We start from the raw sequence: 23,726 nt of genomic DNA, 5'->3' as shown, positions 1-23,726 counted from the left end.
ACCTTGCGGCCTCCCGTGAACATCGAGGGCGTAGGGAGTAGGGACGGAGGCGCAGGCCGCAGGCCGCAGGCCGCAGGCGATGTCCGAGTCAGTGAATCACTGACCGTGACCGGTTGAGGATGGCGTGAACGTAGCGCTGCAGGAATGCACGAGCGCGACTGTTTGGGCAAGGGGGCAAGGGCACGAGTGCGACTGTTTGGGTTACAGGCTTACACCGAGACGGGGTTCATAGCCGGTTTTGTACGTGGATGAATGCCGTGCACAAACCAGTGACGTTCCCAATAGCCATCTATATATCCTATATAGACACAACCCACTAAACATCATTAATTGTGATTTTCTTACAACCACATGAAGCTACATCATCACTTAAATCTAAACCGTTGATTCCATCCTCTCCGTTTTTCTATACGTCTGATGATCAAACATCCACCTTCTCACTCACTCACACAAGACCATTCATCTTCTAATCCCCACTGCCGCAAGAAACTACCAGAAGCCCAAGAGTTTGTTCATGCGAAATCATTATTCATTTATATGGCCGTTTCATTTTGCTACTCTGTTTCTCTTCCCCAGTGCATCTTGATCCTTCCGCTTCCCCTGCTTTTTTCCCTGGTAGCGGCAGTCTCCCAATTTCTCCTTCATCTACTGTGTGTTGAGCTAAGAGCTTATTATTCTTCCTCTATTTTAATTTCTTTGATTTTTTTTCTCACCACCCACTTGCTGCCAACGCCCCAGCAGCTGGCACCGTCACCAGGCGTCGCGGCCGACCGCTTCCACCGCCCACTCACATATTATCATCAAATACTTGCTTTCATTATTGCGCCGGGGTAGCGGTCTCCGCGCACCCAAGAGTCTGCTTGAATGCTCGAAGTCACCTGTCGCGTCCACAATTCCTGGTATTCCTGCCGCTCTCTCCGTGGGAGCGGCTGTCGCTACTTGGGCCTCACCCCCGGCCTTCATCAGGTTCGTCTTCCTTACAAGTCTGCTTTGTTTCCTCAGACCGTTTCGTTATCATTTGTACTAATTTCGCGTCTTCCCTTTTCTTTGTCGGTGCCAGCTTCACGTGTTGCCGGGTCGTCTTCCGTCTGGTCCTCCGCCATGGCAAGACCTGCCCACTTTTGGACCTGCCAAAAGTGTCGACCTTCCTCCTTGCACATCGTATTCACAGGTCATCCTCGCACCTTCTGGCTTTCGTACGCTATTTTTTTTCAGATGAATGCAACGTGTGTTACTGTCCTAGAATAAAATTAAAATGTCCTTATCATAACTATTATAGTTCATCTTTTTATCGGCAACTAGAACTTCTTATATCTACATCGACTTTAGTATTTAAGTATTTCTTATATACAATCATGCCATATATATTCAATGCTAAAATTTGCTGCAACTTCATAACTCCATCTTTTCAACACACTCAACTTCAACATTTTTGCTCTGAAATCCCGCAGCAACGCGCGGGGTATTCAACTAGTATATATCATGGTAATACCTAAAATTCTAATCTATAATCATTAGCTATACAATCAAAAGTCCATAACCAAGAAAAATATATGGATTATACTGTTTTGTATATGAATTATACCCGAATTATATGTATTATTGTAACTGTATACTCTCCTCCAAATTCTAGGTACTCATTTCTATTTCTAAAAGAAAATTCCATCGGATACCATTAATATAATGGAATCCGCATTCTATCATGGCTTCAAGCTCCATCTTCCTTATTACTAAAAGGATATCAATAACACTGCACCTTTTAATAAAAGACAATAAAAGTAGAATTTAATGAAAAAACAGACCATAAAATCAACGTGTAAAGTGCATAATATGTGGCTGTTATAGTGCTTATGGCACACGTATTAAAAGTATGCTGGTTAGAAAATCACCATTATAAAATGAATTCATACTAGCAGCATTCATGAATCACTACTAGCAGAATGTATACACGTGTATATAAAATGTAGGTGCCCGTTAGAATTCAAGAATCATAAGAAAATCACTACTAGAAGAATGCTGCAATAGAAACAAATTATTCAACATCACCATATGCCCGCGATATGAATGCGATTATGCGAATACATATAGCATTCAACACTCTGCGAAACCAGTTAATATACCATTGTTGAGTTCAACCCAATCATCCAATTTAATATAGAGTAATTTCTTCACATAAAAGTTATGGAGGCTCTACCCACAGAGCCGGTCCTGAGTTTTGAGGGCCCAGGGTGAGATTAAAATCGGAGCCCCTTCAAACACATTAGCATACTACACTATTTTTATATTGGTTACAAAGATAATTTTAGTTCACTATAAAATATTGTTACTGCTAACAATAGTTTGGAAATAAATTTGAGTCTAAAATTAAAGAAAAAAATATAAATGGTTAAAAATCAGAGCACATCTACACATGACCATAAGTGGCATATAAGCTTTGAAAGCTATCGATCTTGCATTACGCTGTCGACTTGCTAATATTGTGCTGGTGTTATTTGTTATGTTAGAAATGCACTTTGATTTCATCTGTTGAAGCACTGCAAGCCTGACTGATGAGCTCTTACTAGCATCATTACTAGGTGCATAATCATCACTGGGCCTCTTGGACTTTGGGGCCCTGGGCGGTTGCCCTGGATGGCAACACTATAGGGCTGGCACTCACTCTACCCATATTTGTTCTTCCCAAGTCCTTTATAGATATATAAAGCATTTTGTATAGTCTAGAATATAAACAAATCAGATTAGATAGTGATTGAAATGTTTGATTTGAATCACCATTTACGTGATTTTAACTTGGCATGAATAAGAAAGTCATGTAAGCCTCAAATGTAGCTTTAGCCTACTAGGAAAATCACCATTTATGTGAAATATTTGCACATGGACTAGCCAAAGTCAGAGGAGCCTTACCAGTATAGCTTTAGACTAATTTAACATTGAGAAAAATGCTTAGCATATTATTCACTATAAGACGTAGAACCATTTTCCCCCTTTCTTGTACTCCCTCTGTCTCAATTATTAGTCATTTTGTCTTTTCTAGATATATATTTTTAGTTATGCATCTAGATATATTATGTCTGGGCGCATAGCAAAATCTATGTATTTAGAAAACCAAAAGACTAATAATTTGGAACGAAGGGAGTAGTGACTAATATTGATTTTACGTCCGTACTCTATTTGGTATTTGTCCATAGTTCATGTTCATTTTGTTTATGATTTGAATAGGTTTCCAACCAACCAATTCTCATTCTTTGAAAGTTTTACCGTGCTAAATAAGCGTGAATCAAAACCATACGTTGAAAGGTAGCTAAAACACTGAAGTTCTGTAAACTATAACTTTTGATTTTTAAGGCTAGAATGTATTATTATAACTATAACAAAGATATGTGCAATTATGTAGGCATATGCTTATGTGGTTTTCTTGAATAATATTTATAGAATTTTCTTTTCGCCTTTGATAAATGTGTGGCGTGAAATTCGCCATCCTTTTCTTCACTCCCGCTTAAAGTATAATTTTTTCCATCTCATTCTTCCTTATTCATCTCCAACGTTGCGACATATCATGCGTTCCTCCTTCTCCCTTCGCCATTCTTCACTTCTTTTCTCATCTTTAGTTTTTATCTCATCCATCAATTTTGATCTCATCCATCAGTAATATACCACCAACAACATAGCAATATCATCATGTATAATTTCCCCCTCTCATCGCAACACCCACTCACCCCACTACATACCTTATAAACCATCCAATCCGCTTCCATGAATTTACCTTCCACACAACATACTCTCTTTCTAACTGCCTAATTAGCATGAGATCTGCACTGGAGTTGAAATTTGTAAAATAGATTAAAATATTTTATTTTTTTATTTTAAATATAAAATAAAGTATAGTGACTTAGTAAAAGACTATTGATACAACTCTAGTTTCAAGAATTTCTGGAGCTAGGTACGACAAGCTTCAAAAACTCCACGAATATTTTAAAATTAGACTCATGCCAAATACGCCCTTTAATATGTTTAGAAACTTTGTGGATCCTAGTCCTCTGTAAACTCAAAGAGCATCTCCAAGAGACTTCATTTTCGACTCTTTATTTGCCTCTACATAAAGATTGCACCCTGTATTGAGCACCTCACTCCACAGTCCATTTTCCACGCTCTAAACTCCAACAACTACAACTAACTCTCCCTTTTACGCGTGGAGCCTATACTTGGCCAGTCAATTTGGCTACCCAGACTGCCTAGCCAAGTTTGGCTAGTGAGTGAGCCTATTTGGAGAGCCGGATAGCTTGGCAAGTTGGATAGCTAGTCTGTTGGAAATCTATTTTGGTGCTAAGTAACTAAATTTAGTTAATTAAGCTATGTAACTAGTCTTTTGAAGATACTTTAACCTATACATTCTACGTTGATCGTAAAAGAGGGTGATGCTTTAATCTATACTCCCTCCATACTCGAAAAGAATGTCGTTTTGGACAAGGTTTGGATCAAATATTGGGAACATAAATCATGAATAACTTTTAAGTTGTTGAGTTTCAAAATATAAAAATCATATGAATATACTTGTCTTAAAAATATTTTCATAAAAATATAAATATATTATTTTGCGATAAATATTTTTATAAAAATAAGAAGTCAAAGTTAAACTTTAGAGACTGTATCGCTGTCCAAAACGACTTAGGAGTACATCCTGCGTTAATCGTAAAAGAGGGTGAAGTTTTAGGTGCACTCGAGATAGGTGTGTTGCGCGTTTGCTAACCCAAGCCAGACCTTAAAAAAAGAGAAAAAAATACCGAGACAAATTCAGAATTCGGCTACTCCGCCAGGCGCGAGAACGCTCGTAGTCCTCCCAAATTGAGGCGCGGAGCACGAGGCCTCCGGCGCTTATTATTTGGCGCCGCAGCTTTACCATTCGCAAATCCCCTTCCATTCCGAAGGCCCCACTTCGGCAGTCTCCCGTTTCTCTCGCTAGCCGGCATCGCCGCCTCGCCGGAACCCTAGAACCCCGCCGGCGGGCGCCGATCACGGGCCTCCGCCATCCACGGCGATGGCGATGGCGGCGGACCGGCGTCTCGAGCTGGCCGAGCGGTGGCGCGGGATCCAGGAAGACGAGGAGGCCGAGGACGGCGGCGAGCCGTCCGCCGCTAGGCACCGTCGCCTCATCCGGGTCAAGGAGGAGTGGTACGTGCGGCTGCGGCCCTGCCAACTCTCCCCTTATCGCTCACCCACTTCGCATCTCTCTTAAGGCGGCGCAGCGGTCAGTACCATGCGTAATCGCGGGCCGGGTTTAGGGGTGTCGTCGTGGGTTTAGGATTGCTCTGTGATTAGGATTCAAGCAACTTGGCTGCACATTACTAGGTCTAGGCTTCGGATTTGCTTTTTGGCTAGTTGGATTACGCAATGTGAATGTAGGTTACTTACTGCCTATGGCGTCTCTCGTGTTCCTCACTTTGACTTTTGAAATGTAGCTGATCGATATGCTGGGAGGTATACTAGGAGATTTCAGGGTTTACTAACATCATGAATGCAATCATTGTTATAATGGAATCCGTGCTATTGAAAGTGTAGTTGCAGACCTGCAGTATTATCGTTTGATAGGGTGGAACTGAACTTTTTAGATGGTGGTTGCAGACATAGTATTGGATTTGTAATGTGCTCAGAAGTAGACACTGGACATGAAGTTTAAGGCATAGAAAATCAGATCATAGGTCGTCATATGATGTCTGTTACACCTAAGTAGCAAGCAAACAGTTTGGATTTACATACATGTTTTGGGTTTAAGATTCACTAGCCTGAACATAAACTTAGCTAGCTAAAGCATGGATCTAGTGAATGCTATAGGTTTAAGATTAGCTGGCATGAATTGAACATTCCAAATAGCTCAAGGACATTATTACGTTACTTTATGTGACGGTTGTGTAACAGGCTTTCATGCTAGACATAGGGTGATGCATTTATTGCCAAATTTTATGTTTCGTGGCCCATCATTGTTGTACTGTGGGTATGTGGGCAACTTATCCACTGGATAACTGAAACAGTAAGGTGGGTCATTTACTTGAATTTGAAAAGAAGCATCTTCTGAGTTTGAACTGACATTTCTGCAAAAGATACAGTAGTCCCCAAGGAAATTCTCGGTGAGCATGGTTTGAACTATGTAGCTTATTTTCTGTATCTTGCTCTGATATTGGATGTGCCGAGAGGGTTAGGTATTAAGATGGGTGATTATGATGTTGAATGGTTGGTTGACAATAAAGCTTCTTCCAGATGATTATGTCAGAATGGGTAAAGCTGTGTACCAAGCAAATGACAGGTCAAACCAAATATTGACCACAGCTTGGGCACCAAATTAAAGGACCAGTACCCAACTTTTCAATTCCTATTCTGCATCTTTCAGTTCCAATCTTAACGTGATACTTATCTAGTGTTGTGTTTAGGGAAACTTATTGTTATTGCTTTTTTACGCCGCAGAAATATAGATCTTGAAACAATTCTTAGTTAATGGTGAGAAGGGTTTCAATTTATGCAGCTGTGTAGAAATTGTTAATTGTTTTTCTTGACATTTTGACATTAAATGAAAGCTGATATAGTCTATGGTTTGATGAAAGACATTTCGGTCTATCTAAAATTGACTTGTCTCGGAACACCAAAAACACGTAAAATCCTAGTTTGTTATGCTCCCTCTGATGTTTCCCTTGTTATCATAATGAAATCTTACACCTCACATTTGTCAAATCATCTGCAGGTTTTCACATTGTTATACTTTCCTGGTAAATTTGCCAAAAGAAGAGCATATTTGGTGTGGATACGCTGATATTATGGGCCCCTTCTTGGAGACATTCCATGGCTTCTTTGATGATGAAGATGAGAACTCATCTCTTAGAATAATTTGGAGACGAGTTTCCCAAGAAATGGGTATTTGCACACAATGTGTATGCGAACACCACCAGGCGCAGGGATTTTTTGATACTGAATATCGTTCAGATACTGTCGATCCCCTTCTGAAAGTATTGTGTCTTCTTGATGAAGAGAGGGTAACAGAGCATCTTATACAGATCAACAAAAAGATTCAGCTCAAGGAATATGACCCTTCATGCCATGGTGCAGAAGTTGTTAGCATAATGTTTGAAGTATGCTCCATTCATGTGATGCCTTTTCAGTTTCTATTTCTGCAACTTGTTGGTTTCCTCTTGTAATTTGTAGAAGTTGGAATATTTTATTTACATTTTTTTGAAGTATGGACATGAATTATGATTAACTGGAAACTACTCTCATCTTTTCTTTTTATTGGACGTATTGGGATTTTAAAAACTCAAACTTTGTAAGTTTGGCTAGCGATTAGTCAATTATGCATCTTTGGTGTACAAAAGTTGTATCAATGTATTCATATACCACATATCTCTTAATGCAACATGGATTTTGTAGCAATCGATGATATAAGGTAAATTGATGGTCAAAGCATAACTTTTAACGACTTCTTCAAATCCTAATGCAGACAATGAAAAGAAATGTTGGGAATAGTAATAGGTCAGATTACTACATAGAGTACACCGATAAACTGGCATTTATTTATTAGTGCATTTGCATACAATGTTTTATCTGCCATTATCACATAATCGGTCCTGTTGATTTTATTATTGTTATTAGGTGATAACTGACACCCATTGAATCTACATGTATTCCACAAATCAATTAAATGCCTTTTGCTATATAAGAGGAACATAATTAGCCTGCACGTATGGTGTACTGTGTTTGTGATCTGTAAATGAGCAGCTAATTTCCTTTTTCTTCTGTTATCTACTGTTGCCAATGAACCTGATTCTTTTGTCTGCAAAACAAAACAAGAAACATCAATATCTTCTATAAGTATATAAAACCATCTCATAGGTTCTTAAGTTCCATGACAACCATGATTGACTCTTTTTTCCTTTTTTTTTGTGTTTGCAGGTTTTGATGTATCCAATTCTATTAGATGACCAATCTTTGGCTAATCAGTTTCAGATGTTCATTGAAACAATTGATGAATCATACGAATTGAGCCTTTCAACTAATCAGCAATACCCTGTAAGCTAATTTTTTTTTCCTTTGATCCCTTGTAAGCTAATTTTTTCCCTTGATCCCTGCTCACATAGCACATCAAGTATCTCAGTTGAGTCATGGAGACTTAAAAGCTGGCGTTTTTCTGTATGATCCAGTAGTCCAGGATATGTGCTTCTCACTATTATTTTAGCCTAACGCTCAGATAGTATTTTTAAGATTGTCCACCTGTATCTCACAATGTTTTTAAAACTTTCAAATTTAGGGTGTCTATGCCCTACTTTTCTTCAAAACTGGCAAAGCTCGGGCCATTGGGCTTCGATTAGCTCGATCCATGGGGAAACTGAGGTAATACTTTCCACTTGTCCATTCATCACGAACCAAGAAAGTTACCAGACATTTCCATAGCATATCAGGTAGAAATACATCTAATCTAATGATCCAAACAGTTGTGCAGTGTGGGCTTTAGTTAGGCACGGTGGTTGGGTGGTGAGACTGCGCTAGGGTCTATCAACCGTGTCGACAATGCTGTTTCCTACTACTTTCCTTTCATCCATAGTGTTTCGTAGCACTTCATACTTGAAATTTTAATAAACATGGAGCATTTATTCTGAAGTCTGTAAGTGGTAGTGACCCTAAATGGTCATTGCAACATGAAAAATCAATTTATTTTCATATAAATTGATAAGCTTATGTTAAAGTTGCTCTTTATTTTTTTATACATACACATCTATTCTCAATTCTCCTTGACCTTGAACAGTTGATCTCAAGTACAATGTTTGTAAGACTCATAGAAATCTTAAACCCAGCCGGCCAGCTTGTTTCTTTCATGTATTTAGTTGTCCTCTAGCTCTTGGCAAAGCAATCAAGACTAGTGGTAAAAGTACTTGTTGGTGTATATTGAGCCCATGTATAGAGGCCCATGCATAGGAACTATATATCCCACCTTTCTAGGGTTTGGAGGAATACAAGCCATTATTCTTTCCATCATGGTATCATTAGCCTAGGGTTAGGGATTCCTCTTCTCTCCTCCCTCCCCACCTCGCAGCCGCCGCCGCCGCCGGCAGCCATGGCCGGTCGCCAGCGCCCCCTCCTCTCTCCCCTTCCTCTTTCCCTCCCCTTCCTGCCCTGCTCCGGCAGCCTGGCGTGCCGCCGCCGCCTCCTCCCTGGCGGATCCAGTCGCCGCAGGTGCATCCCCTGCTTCGGCAGCCTGGTGCGCCGCCGCCGCCTCTTCCCTGGCGGATCCAGTCGCCGCGAGAGCAGGGGGCCGCGCCGCCGCCTTCTCACTGCCCGACCCTATTGCCGCCGCCGCCTCTGGCTGGCGCGCACGAGCCGCGGGGGTCGCGGCCGCCCCTGCAGCGGGCGCTGCCCTGCAGCCGCGCGCCCAGGCCGCCGCCCTGGTCATTCTTGGGCCGGCGCCGGATGCGGGGGCCGCGGGATCTGCCGCCGCGGGCGCCGCCGGCACTGCAGACGCCGCCGGCGCTGCAGACGCCGCCGCCGGCCCCCTGCTGCTCGAGCAGGGGCCTCCCGTGCCGCCCCAGCAGGGTCCCCTGCTGCCCGCCGCCGCCGCCGCTGCTGGCGCGGGGGCCAGCAGCACGGCTCCGCCGTCGATCTGGCCGTCCTGCGGGCCGCGGCACAGCTGTTGCAGGCCGCGGGCGCCGATCCGGCCACCCTGCAGGCCGCGCTGCCGCTGCTGGAGGATCCCGCCGCCGCCGCTGCGGCCCACCGCGCCGCTGTCGCCGCGGGCAAGCAGCCCGCCGCCGCCGCCGCGCCTGATGCCGTGTGGACCGGGCTCGGGATGTCGCCTGCGGATGCGCCGCTCTCCGCCGCCGCCCTCCGCGGGCAGCAGGCCGACGCCGCTCTCGCCGCGGCCCACCTCGCCGCCAAGTCGGAGGCTTCGGCGGCCCAGGAGCGGCTCCGCGTGGCTGCTCTCGCCTGGGAGCGCGAGCGCGCCGCGGCCGACGCCTCTGCTCTCCGGGTTGCCGAGGCGGAGCACTTCCTCCGCGTCTCCTCCGGCCAGCCCGTCGTCCCCGAGCCCGGCGCCTCCTCTCGCCAGGCCCCGCCTGCTGGATCTGGAGCCCGGTACGACCCGACCGACCCCATGGTCGCCCAGCTCCACCTCCAGGCAGCCGGCGTTCAGAACATCAGGGCCCTGGTCACCGTCCTCCTCGACCCGACGTCCTCCTCCTACGGACGCTGACGGGACCAGGTCCTGCTCGCCCTCCGCCGCTATGCCCTCGACGACCACGTCCTCCTTGACACACCGATTGAGGCGTAGGACGTGGCGTGGCTGCGCCGCGACAGCGTCGCCATGTCCTGGATCTTTGGGACCATCTCCCTAGATCTTCAGGACCTCGTCAGGACCCACGGCGGCACCACGCGGCAGGCCTGGGTGGCGCTCGAGGGGCAGTTCCTCGGCAACGCCGAGTTCCGCGCCCTCCAGCTCGACGCCACCTTCCGCACCTTCGAGCAGGGGGGCCTCTCCGTTGGTGAGTACTACCGGCGGATGAACGGCATGGCCGATGCTCTTCACGACCTCGGGGATTCAGTGTCCGATCGGGTCTTGGTGCTCAATGTCCTGCGGGGCCTGAGCAGCAACTACGACCACCTGAAGACCTGGATCACTCGCCAGAGGCCCTTCCCCTCCTTCCTGCAGGTCCGGGACGACCTCGCCCTCAAGATCACCAGGGGTCTCGCGTCCGGATCGTCCTCGTCCACCCCCACCGCGCTCGTCGCTGCTCCACCGGCTTCCTCCGCCGCTCCTGCCACCTCTCTCCTTGGTGCTGCTCCCGCCGGGCAGACCGGAGGTAGGGGGGCCGTGGACGTCGTCGGCGAGGGGGACGTGGTGGTGGTGGCCCTGCTTCTGGGGGTACCGGTACCGGTGGGGGCCGTCGGGGCGCGCCGACTCTGCCGACTCCGGCTCCTGCTTCTGCCCCTGCCCTTGGAGGTACGCCCTGGCCATCCTTCAGCAACCCATGGTCAGGGCGCATCTCGATGTGGCCTTTCCAGGGTGGGGGGGGGCTCGTCCTCCACTCCAGCCGGCGGCTATGTTCACCGGCGCTGCTCCCCTCTTCGCGCCGTCCTGGACTCCGCCCGCTCAGCCCAGTCAGCAGCCGACCTGGCCTGGGGGGTGGGACCAGGTCACTCTGGCGCAGTCCTTCAGCACCATGGGACTGACGCTGCCGGTCAGCGCCGAGTGGATCGCCGACTCGGGTGCCTCCTTCCACACCACCCCAGATGCTGGTATCCTCTCTTCCGTCCGACCCCCACACCCCTCTTGTCCTTCTTCCATCATGGTTCTGCTCCTCGTCTTCCTAATGTTCTTGTTGCTCCTCAGATGGTTCACAACCTTCTTTCCATTCGCCAGTTCACTGCTTCTCTTGCCAACCAGACGTGGGACCTCGTGCCGCGTCCGTCTGGTTGCAATGTGGTGACCGGCAAGTGGATCTGGACGCATAAGCGTCGGGCTGATGGCACACTGGAGCGCTACAAGGCTCGCTGGGTTCTCCGGGGGTTCACTCAGCGGCTTGGTGTGGACTATGATGAGACCTTCAGTCCAGTCGTGAAGCCCGCTACGGTGCGCACGGTACTTTCGCTTGCGCTCTCGCGCTCTTGGCCTGGGCACCAGCTGGACGTGAAGAATGCATTTCTTCACGGCACTTTGTCAGAGACTGTCTAATGCTCTCAGCCAGCGGGATTTGTGGACTCGAGTCGTCCGGATATGGTCTGCCGGCTCAACAAGTCTCTATGGTCTGAAGCAGGCTCCTCGGGTTTGGTACTCTTGGTTCGCCACGTTCTTGCTGACATTGGGGTTCACCGAGGCCAAGTCTGACACGTCTCTCTTCATCTACCGCCGTGGGGATGAGACTGCCTATCTGTTGCTCTATGTCGATGACATTGTGCTCACCGCCTCCAGTTAGCGATTGCTTCAGAGTGTCATCTCCTCTCTGCAGCAGGAGTTTGCTATGAAAGATCTGGGTCAGCTCCACCACTTGGGCGCCACTGTTGAGCCTCGCCAGTCTGGTCTTCTCCTTCACCAGCGGCAGTACGCACTTGATATTCTGGAGCGGGCTGGGATGACTGATTGCAAGTCCTGCTCCACTCCTGTCGACACTCAGGCGAAGCTGTCTGCTGATCTGGGTGATCCGGTGGCTGATCCTACTGCCTACCAGAGTCTGGCCGGCGCTTTGCAGTACCTCACCTTCACCAGGCCGGACCTCACCTACGCGGTTCAGCAGGTCTGTCTCCATATGCATGATCCCCGGGAGTCACACCTTGCGACGCTGAAGCGTCTCCTCCGGTACGTCCGTGGCACTGTGGACCCCAGCCTGGTGCTTTACCGCTCATCCTCTGCTAAGCTGGTTGTCTACACCGACGCTGACTGGGCTGGCTGTCCGGACACTCGCCGCTCCACTTCCGGCTACGCCGTCTTCTTGGGTGGATCACCATGTGTTGCATTTACTGCCTTAAGAACCATTATTTCTACAGTAAAACCTAATAGAATAAGTTTAGAGGGCATCGGTAGAGGGTCGGTTGTTAGCTTCCCCATGCTTGATACAAGCATTTGTGGGTTTGCTCCTCTTCCTCTCATTTGCTAGGTTCGTGAACCTTTACTTTGTAAGCTGGTAACCCCAGTAGTCACTATATTGCTGTCTATAAAGTGGGGCCAAAGGGTCTTTGGTCTAAAAAATCCTAATAGAAGGGTATGCTGACTTATAAAGTTAAAACATGAGAGGGACACAAATGCTTCTTCTACCATATCAATACCACTTTTCTTTATCAGTTCATATAGTATTGAATCTTAGGTTGAATGAATCTATTGTTGTATATAACTCACCATTTTAAATCTATGCAAGTAAGCAAGCTACATTTGAGCAATTGCTGTAATGACGTTTTGGCATAAGGTGGGTTTTGTTAGGCAGGTCTGCTTTAAGTATAAAGTCACCAAATGCGAATATTTTGACAACAATTTGCAGGAGAGCAGTTGATTTGGAACCATTGCAACCCTTAATCCAAAAGTATATTAACTTCTTGGAAGCGGAAGTTCTTCCATCTACTTCAGAACATTCAAGGCCTAGGGTGCAGCTCAAAAGAGCCGACATATGGCTTGGATTTAAATCACTGTATGTAAGTTTAACACAAAACTTATTGCTTATGTACTCGAAACATCATACCTGTTATTTTGTTGACTTGGTTTTGCAGCCTTGGGTTTCTTGAGGCGCCAGCTTTCGAAGATGGAGTTCTGGAAAAGTACCCTGTATTCCTGAATATTGTGCTTAACCATGTCAGTGATGACACATCTGACTTGTCGTGTGCTGTAAGTTGCCTCAAAGCTTCATTTGAAATGCTTGGTAAGTGTGTTATGAGTTTCTTTTGACTTGTGATACTTGCTCAATTGCAAAAATTACATTCACTTGTGTTAGGTTGCAAACTTTGGTTGAGAACAACACTATCACCTAGTGTTATGCGGAACACATTGTTGGGTCACTGTTTTCATACCCGAGATGAGAAAAGTCACAAAGAAATTTTTGATCTTTTCCTCCCATTTCTTCAGGCACGTTTCTCATTCCTTTACTGAATTGTCTTCTCATCTAACAAAAGTTAATGTAATATGACAAGTCAGTTATTTATATGCAGTCACTGGAAGCACTACAAGACGGTGAGCATGAAAAACAAAGGAGGAACATTCTATATTTTCTTCTTCATCAAGTCACCCGGAGTAGTAATTTCAGTACTCTGATGAGAAAAAATGCTACTAAGGTTAACTTATTTATTTATTTTCTTTTTAGTTGTTTTTGTCTTACACATGGTGGACAATGAGAGTAGCATCTATTGCGATGGTTTGTTTTGGAATACCTATGCAGTAGAATGATTTTTGGGGTAAATTACATGATTGACCTTGGCAACTAACCATCTTCAGAACACTGTATTGGGGATCATTGACTTTTGGTGCATTTGGTGATGAAGTGGTTGGAGTGTAAAGTATCTTAGTGTTTCAAAGTAACTCATCCTTGAATAGGTTCCATCATGTGAGTTTTAAACTATCTTTTGAATTATATATCACATTTAGTGTAAAAACTAACCAAGCTACTGCATGATTTTGTTGGATATTTATCATTGATGTTTGTCGTTGTTTCGTTTACTGGTTGCAAAATATCACATTCGGTTATTAGTTAGTGTTTTTGATGTCTTTTCTAATTTCCTTCCCCTTCCAGATTGCCCATCTTATTGTACAAAGAGGCTACACAATGTCCCCTCCTTGCCCACCCACCGAATGCGCCCATATGTGGTAATGAACAATCATGTCTATTCTGAATTTCTGATGATAGTATATCTTTTAGAGTACTCGTTTCGAATATGATATATTGAGGCCATATGTGATCGTTCATTAAACTTTTAGTGATGCTGATTAATAGAATCAGAGAGGAAACCAATGATTATGTTGCTCATTGAATATCTCGTAGCATATACCTTTACTGTTTCATAGGATTCGTATGCTCATGCATGCTTTTGTTGAGTGCTATATTGTTGGTGAACATGATTTCTGGTTTTTATTTTTTAATTTCTTATACAGCATTCAGTAAGAAAATAGCATGGTGCCATAAGTCATGTGTTGTCAAACTATTTAATTCAGAAGTTCAATAGTCTAGTTAACATTTTAGTTGACCATATGGAGGTTAGGATTGATGGACTATGGATAAAAGCCCCCACCCCTCCCACTATAACACCTGGGTTTTATGGTCGGGTTGGCTAGGTGGGGCGCTCTAACATGGTACCAGAGCCGAGGTCCCGGGTTCGAACCCACCCGGCCACGCATTTCCGCTGCGCGATTTCCCCTGCGCCTCTCGTGTGCTGAGACCTGCTGCGGGCTACGCCGGGCACTAGAACTTGCTGCGGGCTACGCCGGGCTCGCACGCCGTAGGGGGAATGATGGACTATGGATAAAAGCCCCCATCCCTCCCACTATAACACCTGGGTTTTATGGTCGGGTTGGCTAGGTGGGGCGCTCTAACAAGGATTATAATGGGCCCATGTTTACTGGTTGATCTGGGTTTACAATACAATGCACATACATATTACCAGGTTTGTGTTACATGGGCTGTTCATGGGTTCAGTTGTATTGAATGTATTCTGAGCTTGGGAATGAGATAGCCCAATCCAAGCCAAACTATCCCCCGTCTTACTGATTTGACTGCTCACACATATTTCCACCAAGGCAATTCATTGTTCTCTGACTAAGAGAGTGGATTATTGTCTGTCTGTCTGTCTGTTTCAAGCAAAAAACTGATGTTTTACTTGTGCTGTATTGCCATCTTTCATTTTCTCCTTTGAGGTTTTCTTAATTTATCTATTGTTTCATGTCATCTTCTGTTTATTTTTTTGATAGGGGGCCATCTTTGATCAGTTCGATAGAGGATACATCCTTACATATTTCATTGCGGCAACCTGCACTTGGTCTTATCTATATTATCATAATTTCTGATGCTTCTGCCTTGATATCCTATAAATTGAAGTATGAGGCTGTTAAAAAGGATAATGTAAGCAATTCTGTCATGTTTGCTGATGACGATGATGAATTGCCTTTCTCACATGATGCTGAAGAAAAGTCCCAGAGCTGTTGGAATGACTTCAGTGTTGTGAACAAGTTGGCAAGTCGGGAGTGCAAGGATTGGAAATGCATCCCTTTGTTATGGTATCTTACAATGGTTCAGTTGGAACCCTCTAAGCTACCCATAACATTTTCAAAGGCAGTCCTTTGGGGATTGTCTCATGTATCTGTTTTAGAGCCTGGGTTAGCTACAGAGTCTTCGGTGCCTGTGAATACTTGGTTATCATCACATGCCGGAGAAGTTTCCTCAACATTTACATGGCAAGTTCCAAATGGTGCTGATGATGGTGGAGGTGGGCGGGATTGTATCAATACTCTCAAGGTGTTGCAGTTTTGCACACTCTTGTTGAAAATATTTAAAAGGTTGGTCCTGTTTTATTAATTTATTTTTCTTCTCATTTGGTCTATGCGCTATATCGACAGCTTGCATTAACTGCAAACCTTAAGACCTATGCTAGTATGTCATACTTACAAGAAATTAATACCTTTCAGATTAGCCATTCATGTCATGACACAAATCGAACAATGTGGGCTCCAAAAGCAATGGACTTGGGAACCAATGATGGGAGAAAGCTTGATATTGGCACTAGTTGACAATAATGATGTAAGGTTACTGACATTATCTTACCCCTCATTGCATCTAACTGGTTATTATTATTATTTACTGTACTTATTATAGGATGTGCGGCAAGTTGGGAGAGCCATCTTGGAACATGTATCCCAAGCACGGAGTTTGACTTCTGGGCTTCAATTTTTGTGCTCGAGTGCATCTTCACTCTCTGCTATTTTTCTGGGTCTAAGATATGCTGTTCAACTGGTAAAGTTTCATACTTTACTTTGTGTCAGGCATTTATTGTAACTTAGTTTTGTTGGAATTGAAGCATGAACCTAAGTTTGAAATTCACTTGGTTGGTGTCAGTCTGCCAGTTTCTTGCAGTTACTGGAGGAATACCAACAGAAACAATGTAGTCATATTTAAATCTTTACATTTTGTACTAACAATTTTGGTATGGGAACCATCTGGTATCTCTTAATTTTAAAGGGCTGTAGTGCTGTTCAATTTGACAATCAAGGAGAATGATTGTTTTCTCTTACCTATTCATTCAGTTCTCTCCTTTTTTTTCCCTTGAAGTTGGAAATTTATCAATAATGATATTGTCTAATTGTTTGAAATATCTAGGTGGAAACGAGATCAGTTTTGGCAGATTTTCATAGTTTCCATCACTTGTTTTTTGTTATGTGCAAACTACTTAAGGAGGTTGTTACTCAAAAACCACCAGTTGCACAGCCAGGAAAACCTTCAGAAGGGGGTTTCCTGCGGCAACAGTATTCAAACGTGCTAGATAGCCCACCAGAACATGCTGTGGATGTTACTAACTGGGAGAAGTTCTGCACTTTGCTTTCTGCAACTCTCTGGCCTTTCATTTCCACATGCCTGAGAGAAGGAAAGGAGCTAATAGGTGTCAAACAGTGTCAGGTAAATCTCCAGCAGCGTTTCTTATAAAGTTTAACAACATTGTTCATATCGATTGCCGTTATTTTCACCTATTATATCGTCATATATAAATATTGTTTCAGATATCTTGTGTTCGTTTGCTTGAGTTGCTTCCTCTGGTGTATGAGAGGATCAATATAAATTGCCATTCCCAATCATGCGGTATGATGAAAGTGTTTCAAGACCCTTTGGATATTGCATGGTTTCTTCACTTGATCCACTGGGGAAAATCATCTCTCCCTGTGATTATCAGACATTGGAAACAGTGCATGCTCTCTTTATTGAAAGAACTAAAAGGTTCATATAGTGGTACCATTCAGTGCTACATTGAAGATCTTGACAATATCATTTCGCATGGTTAGAATAATGCTCAAACCTTTTAATATATATTTAGCAGCTTTTTAGAAAAATCGTAACACCTTTGGCCTTGCTTTCAGATGCAGTCAATATTGATGAACTTGAAGATAGAATTTCAAATCTTAAACTTGCACTGTCCAAGGAGGCTCCTGCAACAGTTAAAAGGGGGTTAATTGACACACCAATGTTTCCTTCTCCAGTTGAGTGGAGACATACTGGCATGGACAATGTTGTGACTGTTGAAAGCACTGAGCCCTCCCATTCACCAGATATTCATGAAATAATACTCCTTTCAGACAGTGAAGATAATTCGCCCGCTGATGATGTGTCCAGTGAGGAGATCCTATTTTCAGTTATGGAGAATGATGCACCCACTGCCTCCAATATGTTGAAAGAAGTTAAGCCTCCTGAACAAACAATGCTGACCAACGATAGACACATGCCTTTAAAGCCTCAGATATGTAGTCCAGCTAGTAATATTAGTGCTTCTAGACCTGTATCAACAGATGGTAGAGGCAACATTGCTGCCTCAAAAGGGTTAGATGGAATGAAAAAGACGAGGCTTCCAAAAAATGCAAATAATAATTCCCTGTTACCAAAATCGGTTAAATCATCTGTTAGTGGCACTTCTCAACCACCGCCTCCGATTTTGTCGTCAGATACAGAAAAATTTAAGTCAATCTTCAGGGATATATCTGATGATGAAGATGATCCTTTGGATCATGCATTTGATAATTGCCGAAGGCCACAAATCCCTTCATCAAAGCCTAGTATATTGGTTCCTAAGAGACAAGTTGTTCAGCTTCCAGTGCCTGTTGGAAGAAGACAATGTTCTAGTGGTAAGGTTACAAGTACTCGACGACTTCAGCCGCCTAAACTGGGTAGCTGGTTTAAAAATATATTGGAAATGGACTACTTCGCTGTTGTTGGACTATCTTCTTCTGAGATAGTGAAAAAACCTGCTTTAAAAGAAATTCCTGTATGCTTTGATTCACAAGCTCAATATGTTGAGATTTTCCAGCCACTAGTTCTAGAAGAGTTTAAGGCTCAGTTGCAGAATTCTTATGTTGAGACCCCTCCTGATGACATGATGTGCGGATGCATATCTATCCTCTCAGCTGAAAGAGTTGATGAATTCCTTATTGTCCGTGCCCGCCCTGAGAATAGTCAGTCTATCAAATTCAAAGGCTGCATGGAGAATGATTTAATACTACTCACGAAAGATCCACTGAAGAACTCAGAACAGCAAATCCATGTGCTTGGGAAGGTGCAGTTATTGCCCGTCATATTTGCTACTGAAATGAACTAAACTCTTTTAAGTGATGTCTAATATTTTTCTGTTCTTTCAGGTGGAGCGGCGTGAGAATAATAAAAATAAAGCATTAATTTTTGTGATTAAGTTCTTTCTTTTTAGTAACAATGCACGTTTAAATAAAGTGAAACGACTTCTTGTTGAAAGAAGTAAGTGGTTCTTAAATCGGGTTATGAGCATGACCCCTCAAATTCGTGAATTCAGTGCTCTCTCATCGTTAAATGATATCCCAGTGCTTCCAGCAATCTTGAATCCTGTTTCTTGTGCTGGAAGCTATCATAAATCTGGAAAAGTGCATCTCGATCGACTTGCACACCCTTTGAGGAAAGTATTGAAATCATCTTATAATGAAAGTCAGCTCCAAGCTGTAAGCATTGCCATTGGATCAACAAGCTCTAAAACAAACTTTGATCTGTCCCTTATTCAGGGCCCTCCAGGTTGTCCTTTGACAATTTTTATCAGCAAATTTGTGCAACTCTAGTCATCACATGTCAGGAGCGTAAAAATGTATTGTTTTTTTTTGTCCCTACAGGTACAGGTAAAACAAGAACAATTGTAGCAATTGTAAGTGCACTGCTATCTTTGGATTCGGTTAACCCTTACAAGTTACCAAGAAATGAATCCGTGAATAGTACTGATTCTACCAAACCAAGAGCAAAGATTAGTCAATCTGCTGCTGTAACTAGAGCTTGGCAGGATGCAGCCCTTGCTAAACAACTAGAAAAAGATTCTCGGATAGAATGTCCTGGAACGTCAGAGCGGTTTGCGAAAGGAAGGGCTTTAATTTGTGCGCAGTCAAATGCTGCAGTTGATGAGCTTGTGTCAAGACTCAGTGAGGGATTGTACAGTGCTGACGGAAAGATGTATAGGCCTTACATAGTGAGAGTTGGTAATGCAAAGACAGTTCATTCTAATTCATTGCCTTTCTTCATTGATACACTTGTTGAACAAAGATTATCGGATGAGCTGAAGACTAATTGTGATGGCAAAAATTCATCTGATGCTGAATCCTCTAGTTCACTTAGGGCTAATTTGGAGAAGATCGTGGACAGAATTAGACATTATGAGTCAAGGCGAAAACTAATTGAGTCTGATAAAAGTGAAGGTGACTCTCCTGTACCTGATGAAAATGAGGCCGATGAAGTTTCTGATGAAGCACTTGGTGGAAAGCTTAACTTTTTGTATGCACAGAAAAGGAAAGTTTCTGCAGAACTTGCCACTGCTCACGCACGTGAAAAGAAAATAGCTGATGAAAACAAGTTTCTAAAGCACAAGGTACGGAAGGCAATTCTTGGAGAAGCAGAAATTATTGTGACTACACTGAGTGGATGCGGAGGTGACATATACGGAGTTTGCTCAGAAACTGCTTCATCTAATAAATATGGGACCTTTTCAGAGCATGCTCTGTTTGATGTTGTTGTTATTGATGAAGCTGCACAGGTATTGTCTTAGTGGTAGCGCTTACTGGGTTCTTTAAATCGCCCTAGCTTTCAGATGTTCTATTTAATCAAAGAATATTTTTTTCTTCATTTCCTTCTTTATAGGCCCTTGAGCCTGCAACCCTGATTCCACTTCAGCTTCTGAAATCGAGAGGAACTAAATGCATAATGGTACTTTGTTACTTTATAATACTTTTTTGCCAGTACAATTATTTTGAACTAGTTATTTACTTAGCAATGTTCCTGTGAAGGTTGGGGATCCAAAGCAGCTACCTGCTACTGTGATGTCTGGATTGGCTAGCAAGTTTCTTTATGAGTGCAGCATGTTTGAACGCCTACAAAGAGCTGGTTACCCAGTGATTATGCTGACTAAACAGGTAGTTTATTATTACATCATTCTGTTTCTACAACACAGCTTAGAAGCCTTGTCTGGCTGGGCCATCCAAACAGTTTACGCTATCTGCTTCTAAATAGTTTTGTGCAATCTTAGTGCTGAACAATAACAACCTTGATGTCATGACATTATTAAATGGAGTAACAGGGTCCTCAATTTTTTTTCCCAGAACGGGTGAGCCTCAAAATTTGTCTATCACGAATTTCAGAGCCCGACCCTTGTTTTATCTTTATTTATTTATGTATGTATGTATTGATAAAGCGAAATAGCAGTCTTTTGGTCTAACTCCTTGTGCATTATTTCTTTTGCCTTGTCTGCAGTATCGCATGCATCCAGAGATTAGCAGATTTCCATCTTTACATTTCTATGAAAATAAACTGCTTGATGGTGTTGAGATGGCTGAGAAATCAGCTTCATTCCATGATCATGATTATCTTGGTCCATACATGTTCTTTGATATTGCTGATGGTCGTGAACATTGTGGAAGAAATGCTGCTACACAGTCGCTCTGTAACGAGTTTGAAGCTGACGCAGCTCTTGCAGTACTGACTTTACTAAAGAAAAGGTGAGAGGATTGATTCTCTCTGCCTAAGCCCTAAGTTTTATTATTGTTCAGACAACTGAGGCTCATTATTTCCTTCGTGAACAGATATCCGTTGGAGTTCTCCTCTAGGAAAATAGGGATCATTACTCCATATAGAAGCCAGCTCTCTCTACTCCGTTCAAGGTTCACTTCCTTTTTTGGGCCTGAGATTGTTGCCGAGATGGAGATAAATACTGTGGATGGATTTCAAGGTCGTGAAGTTGACATCTTGGTGTTGTCAACTGTTAGAGCGTCAAATTCCTCAGATGATAGGCATCACACTGGTGAAGCACGCAGTATTGGGTTTGTTGCAGATGTTAGACGCATGAATGTTGCACTGACACGTGCCAGGCTTTCTCTATGGATCGTTGGAAATGCAAGAACCTTGCGGACAAATTCACACTGGGATTCCTTAGTACAGAATGCTGAAGAACGGAATCTGTTCATCTCAATTAAGCGGCCATATGGTTTGATGTTTGAAAAGGTCCAACATCATTCCAGAGATATACATGGTACCACCCGAAGCTACCACACTAGTCATGTTAAGCAGAAGGATAATGGAAAAGCTGCTACAATGGGCTCAAAGAGAATTGATTCTCGACTCCAGAAGGAGCAATCAACACATGCTGCGAGGAATGTAGAAAAGGAAGGTAAAACACTTAAAGAACAATCAAAATGGGCATCATGCTGGGACCAAAAGGTTCTTGGAGCTCAAGAGTCCATAGTGACATCTATTGAAGACAGGTCGGAAAAGCAGAATGATAATATCAGATCCACCAAGAGCTCATGGCAAGAAAACATTGATCAGGATTCTGTGATGAGAAACCAAATGGAGGGTAAAAAGTTGACTGTGAATAATGATAATCATCTAGAGCTTTCTAAAGGCTTAGTGAAAGGGGGCTCTCATGAAGGCTCTAGTGTCAGAAGGCAGATGGAATTGAATATACCTGTGGAGCAGAATGTTTTCAAGGAAACTAATAAGGCCTCATCTAACCAAGACTTGTTTCAGAATCTGAAGGTCACACATAATACTTATAAAAAGAATGCCAGCCGAAACAATGATATGGGAGCCATCAAGGGCTCATTGAAACATGATCTCAACTTGAAATCAACAAGCAAGAAAGATGATGTTTCTCCACCTTCAGTTCCTGATCTGCAGAAGTTGATACAAAGGGCCAAAGGTGCAAGGAAGTTTTCTGAGAAACCTAGATGTGATAATCCAAATCAAGTGGATCTCCCAGTTAATCATGATGGGATTTTTGATCCAGCGAATAAGAATGATGGTGCTTGTCCACCAACAAAACCTGATAATAAGGCCAAGAGAACTAGGAGGTTTTCTGAAAAACCAAGACCTCAGAATTCAACACAAGTGGATCCCTCATGTCATTTTAATGAAGCAAGTAGCCATGTGCCAGAACTCAAGAAAAGCCAATCCACTGAATTAAGTAGTAAAAAAGATTTGATTGCAGAAAGAAAACGACAACGTGAGGATGTTGATTCTTTGCTTTCTTCGGCCCTTATACCATCGTCGACTCATCGTACCAAGAAAAAGAAATGAGAAGAAGCCAAGGCAAGTCCATGCCACCTTAACTATGCTACAGACAAAAGCAGAACTGGTTATATGTCCTTTTTGCTAGTCAGTGGTTTGCCATTCAGACTTGGAAAGTTGTGCACCAACGTTTGCTGGGCTTTATATAAAGAACTCATGTCTGCACCATGCACATTCTTTATCTGTTGTCATTTTGATCTTATATCTGCTTTTTTTTTTATAAAATTTTGCCCCTTCTGGTTAAATATCCTTAATGGTAGCTTTTATACTGTAGCTGAATACAATTGGTTTATCATTCATCTATAATTCTATATCCACAACAATATAGCATATCTGTACCTGATCCTTTCTTCTGAGCCATTTTTCAAAGGAAGCTTCGCTATGTGTTAAGTTTTTATCTCTTCGTGTTTATCTGTGTTTGTATTTACTGCAATTTTTTGATTTGCTGTTCTGAACCTAACACACTTGTAAAATTGTAATCAGGTGGCAGCAGACATTTCATCTGTTCTGCAGACTGGAAACAAAATTTAGCCTGCTGATGGGATCGTGCTGATCTCATGAATACTTCAGCTTCTGTGAAGTGATTTTGGTAAAGGAAGTGCTTGAACTATGAGTTTCCATCTTCCAAAGCTAATTTCTAGAAGAATGCTAACTGCTTGCTGGCTGGGTGTTGTATGATTGGCAACGGCTGATGCCTAGGGAGAGGGGGGGGGGGGGGGGGGGGGGCTACCTCCATTGATTCAGGGAAAAGACTGTCGCTACTGACTTTCCTTGTGCTGGAATTCTTCTGATGTCTGTAAATGGTTTCTTAGGGCATTTTATTCCCCATTTTCATCCGTTTGGATGCGAGCAAAATGGGACCATACAGACAAAACAGAGTGATCATACCGCTTGTAGAAGTGCAAGCCAATTTTGCCTTGTAAATAACACCCTTATAGGAAGAAAGCTGACAAAATTTGACATGTC

The 23,726-nt window shown here is 43.4% G+C and overlaps 1 protein-coding gene across 2 annotated transcripts; it reads left to right on the top strand.

The window, feature by feature from the left end:
• The first annotated feature begins 4,795 nt into the window (after positions 1-4,795).
• Positions 4,796-23,726, top strand: LOC120661119 (probable helicase senataxin). Of its 2 annotated transcripts, none has more exons than XM_039939824.1 (22): positions 4,796-5,169; positions 6,731-7,115; positions 7,933-8,049; positions 8,288-8,370; positions 12,999-13,145; positions 13,225-13,373; positions 13,446-13,576; positions 13,660-13,782; positions 14,238-14,311; positions 15,410-15,994; positions 16,124-16,235; positions 16,311-16,448; positions 16,812-17,108; positions 17,210-17,483; positions 17,564-18,750; positions 18,833-19,232; positions 19,328-20,235; positions 20,340-20,405; positions 20,486-20,611; positions 20,949-21,193; positions 21,278-22,781; positions 23,244-23,726. In XM_039939824.1, the coding sequence occupies exons 1-21, from the start codon at positions 5,036-5,038 to the stop codon at positions 22,767-22,769; spliced, it is 7,173 nt and encodes a 2,390-aa protein (XP_039795758.1). In that variant the 5' UTR covers positions 4,796-5,035; the 3' UTR covers positions 22,770-22,781; positions 23,244-23,726. The 2 variants fall into 2 exon arrangements, with proteins under 2 accessions (XP_039795758.1, XP_039795759.1); XM_039939825.1 differs by having other exon boundaries at positions 4,797-5,169; positions 13,225-13,339.

This window comes from Panicum virgatum, chromosome 2N (genome assembly GCF_016808335.1).
Source record: "Panicum virgatum strain AP13 chromosome 2N, P.virgatum_v5, whole genome shotgun sequence".
NCBI lineage: Eukaryota > Viridiplantae > Streptophyta > Magnoliopsida > Poales > Poaceae > Panicum > Panicum virgatum.
The sequence above is the reverse complement of the archived record's forward strand: the minus strand, read 5'-3'. Positions and strand labels throughout refer to the sequence as shown.

Coding starts and splice junctions, on each gene's coding strand:
- LOC120661119 (XM_039939824.1), top strand. CDS start 5,036: ATGGCGATGGCGGCGGACCGGCGTCTCGAGCTGGCCGAGCGGTGGCGC. Junction 13,577..13,659: donor TTTTCCTCCCATTTCTTCAG/GCACGTTTCTCA, acceptor ATTTATATGCAG/TCACTGGAAGCACTACAAGA. Junction 20,236..20,339: donor TTATTGATGAAGCTGCACAG/GTATTGTCTTAG, acceptor CCTTCTTTATAG/GCCCTTGAGCCTGCAACCCT.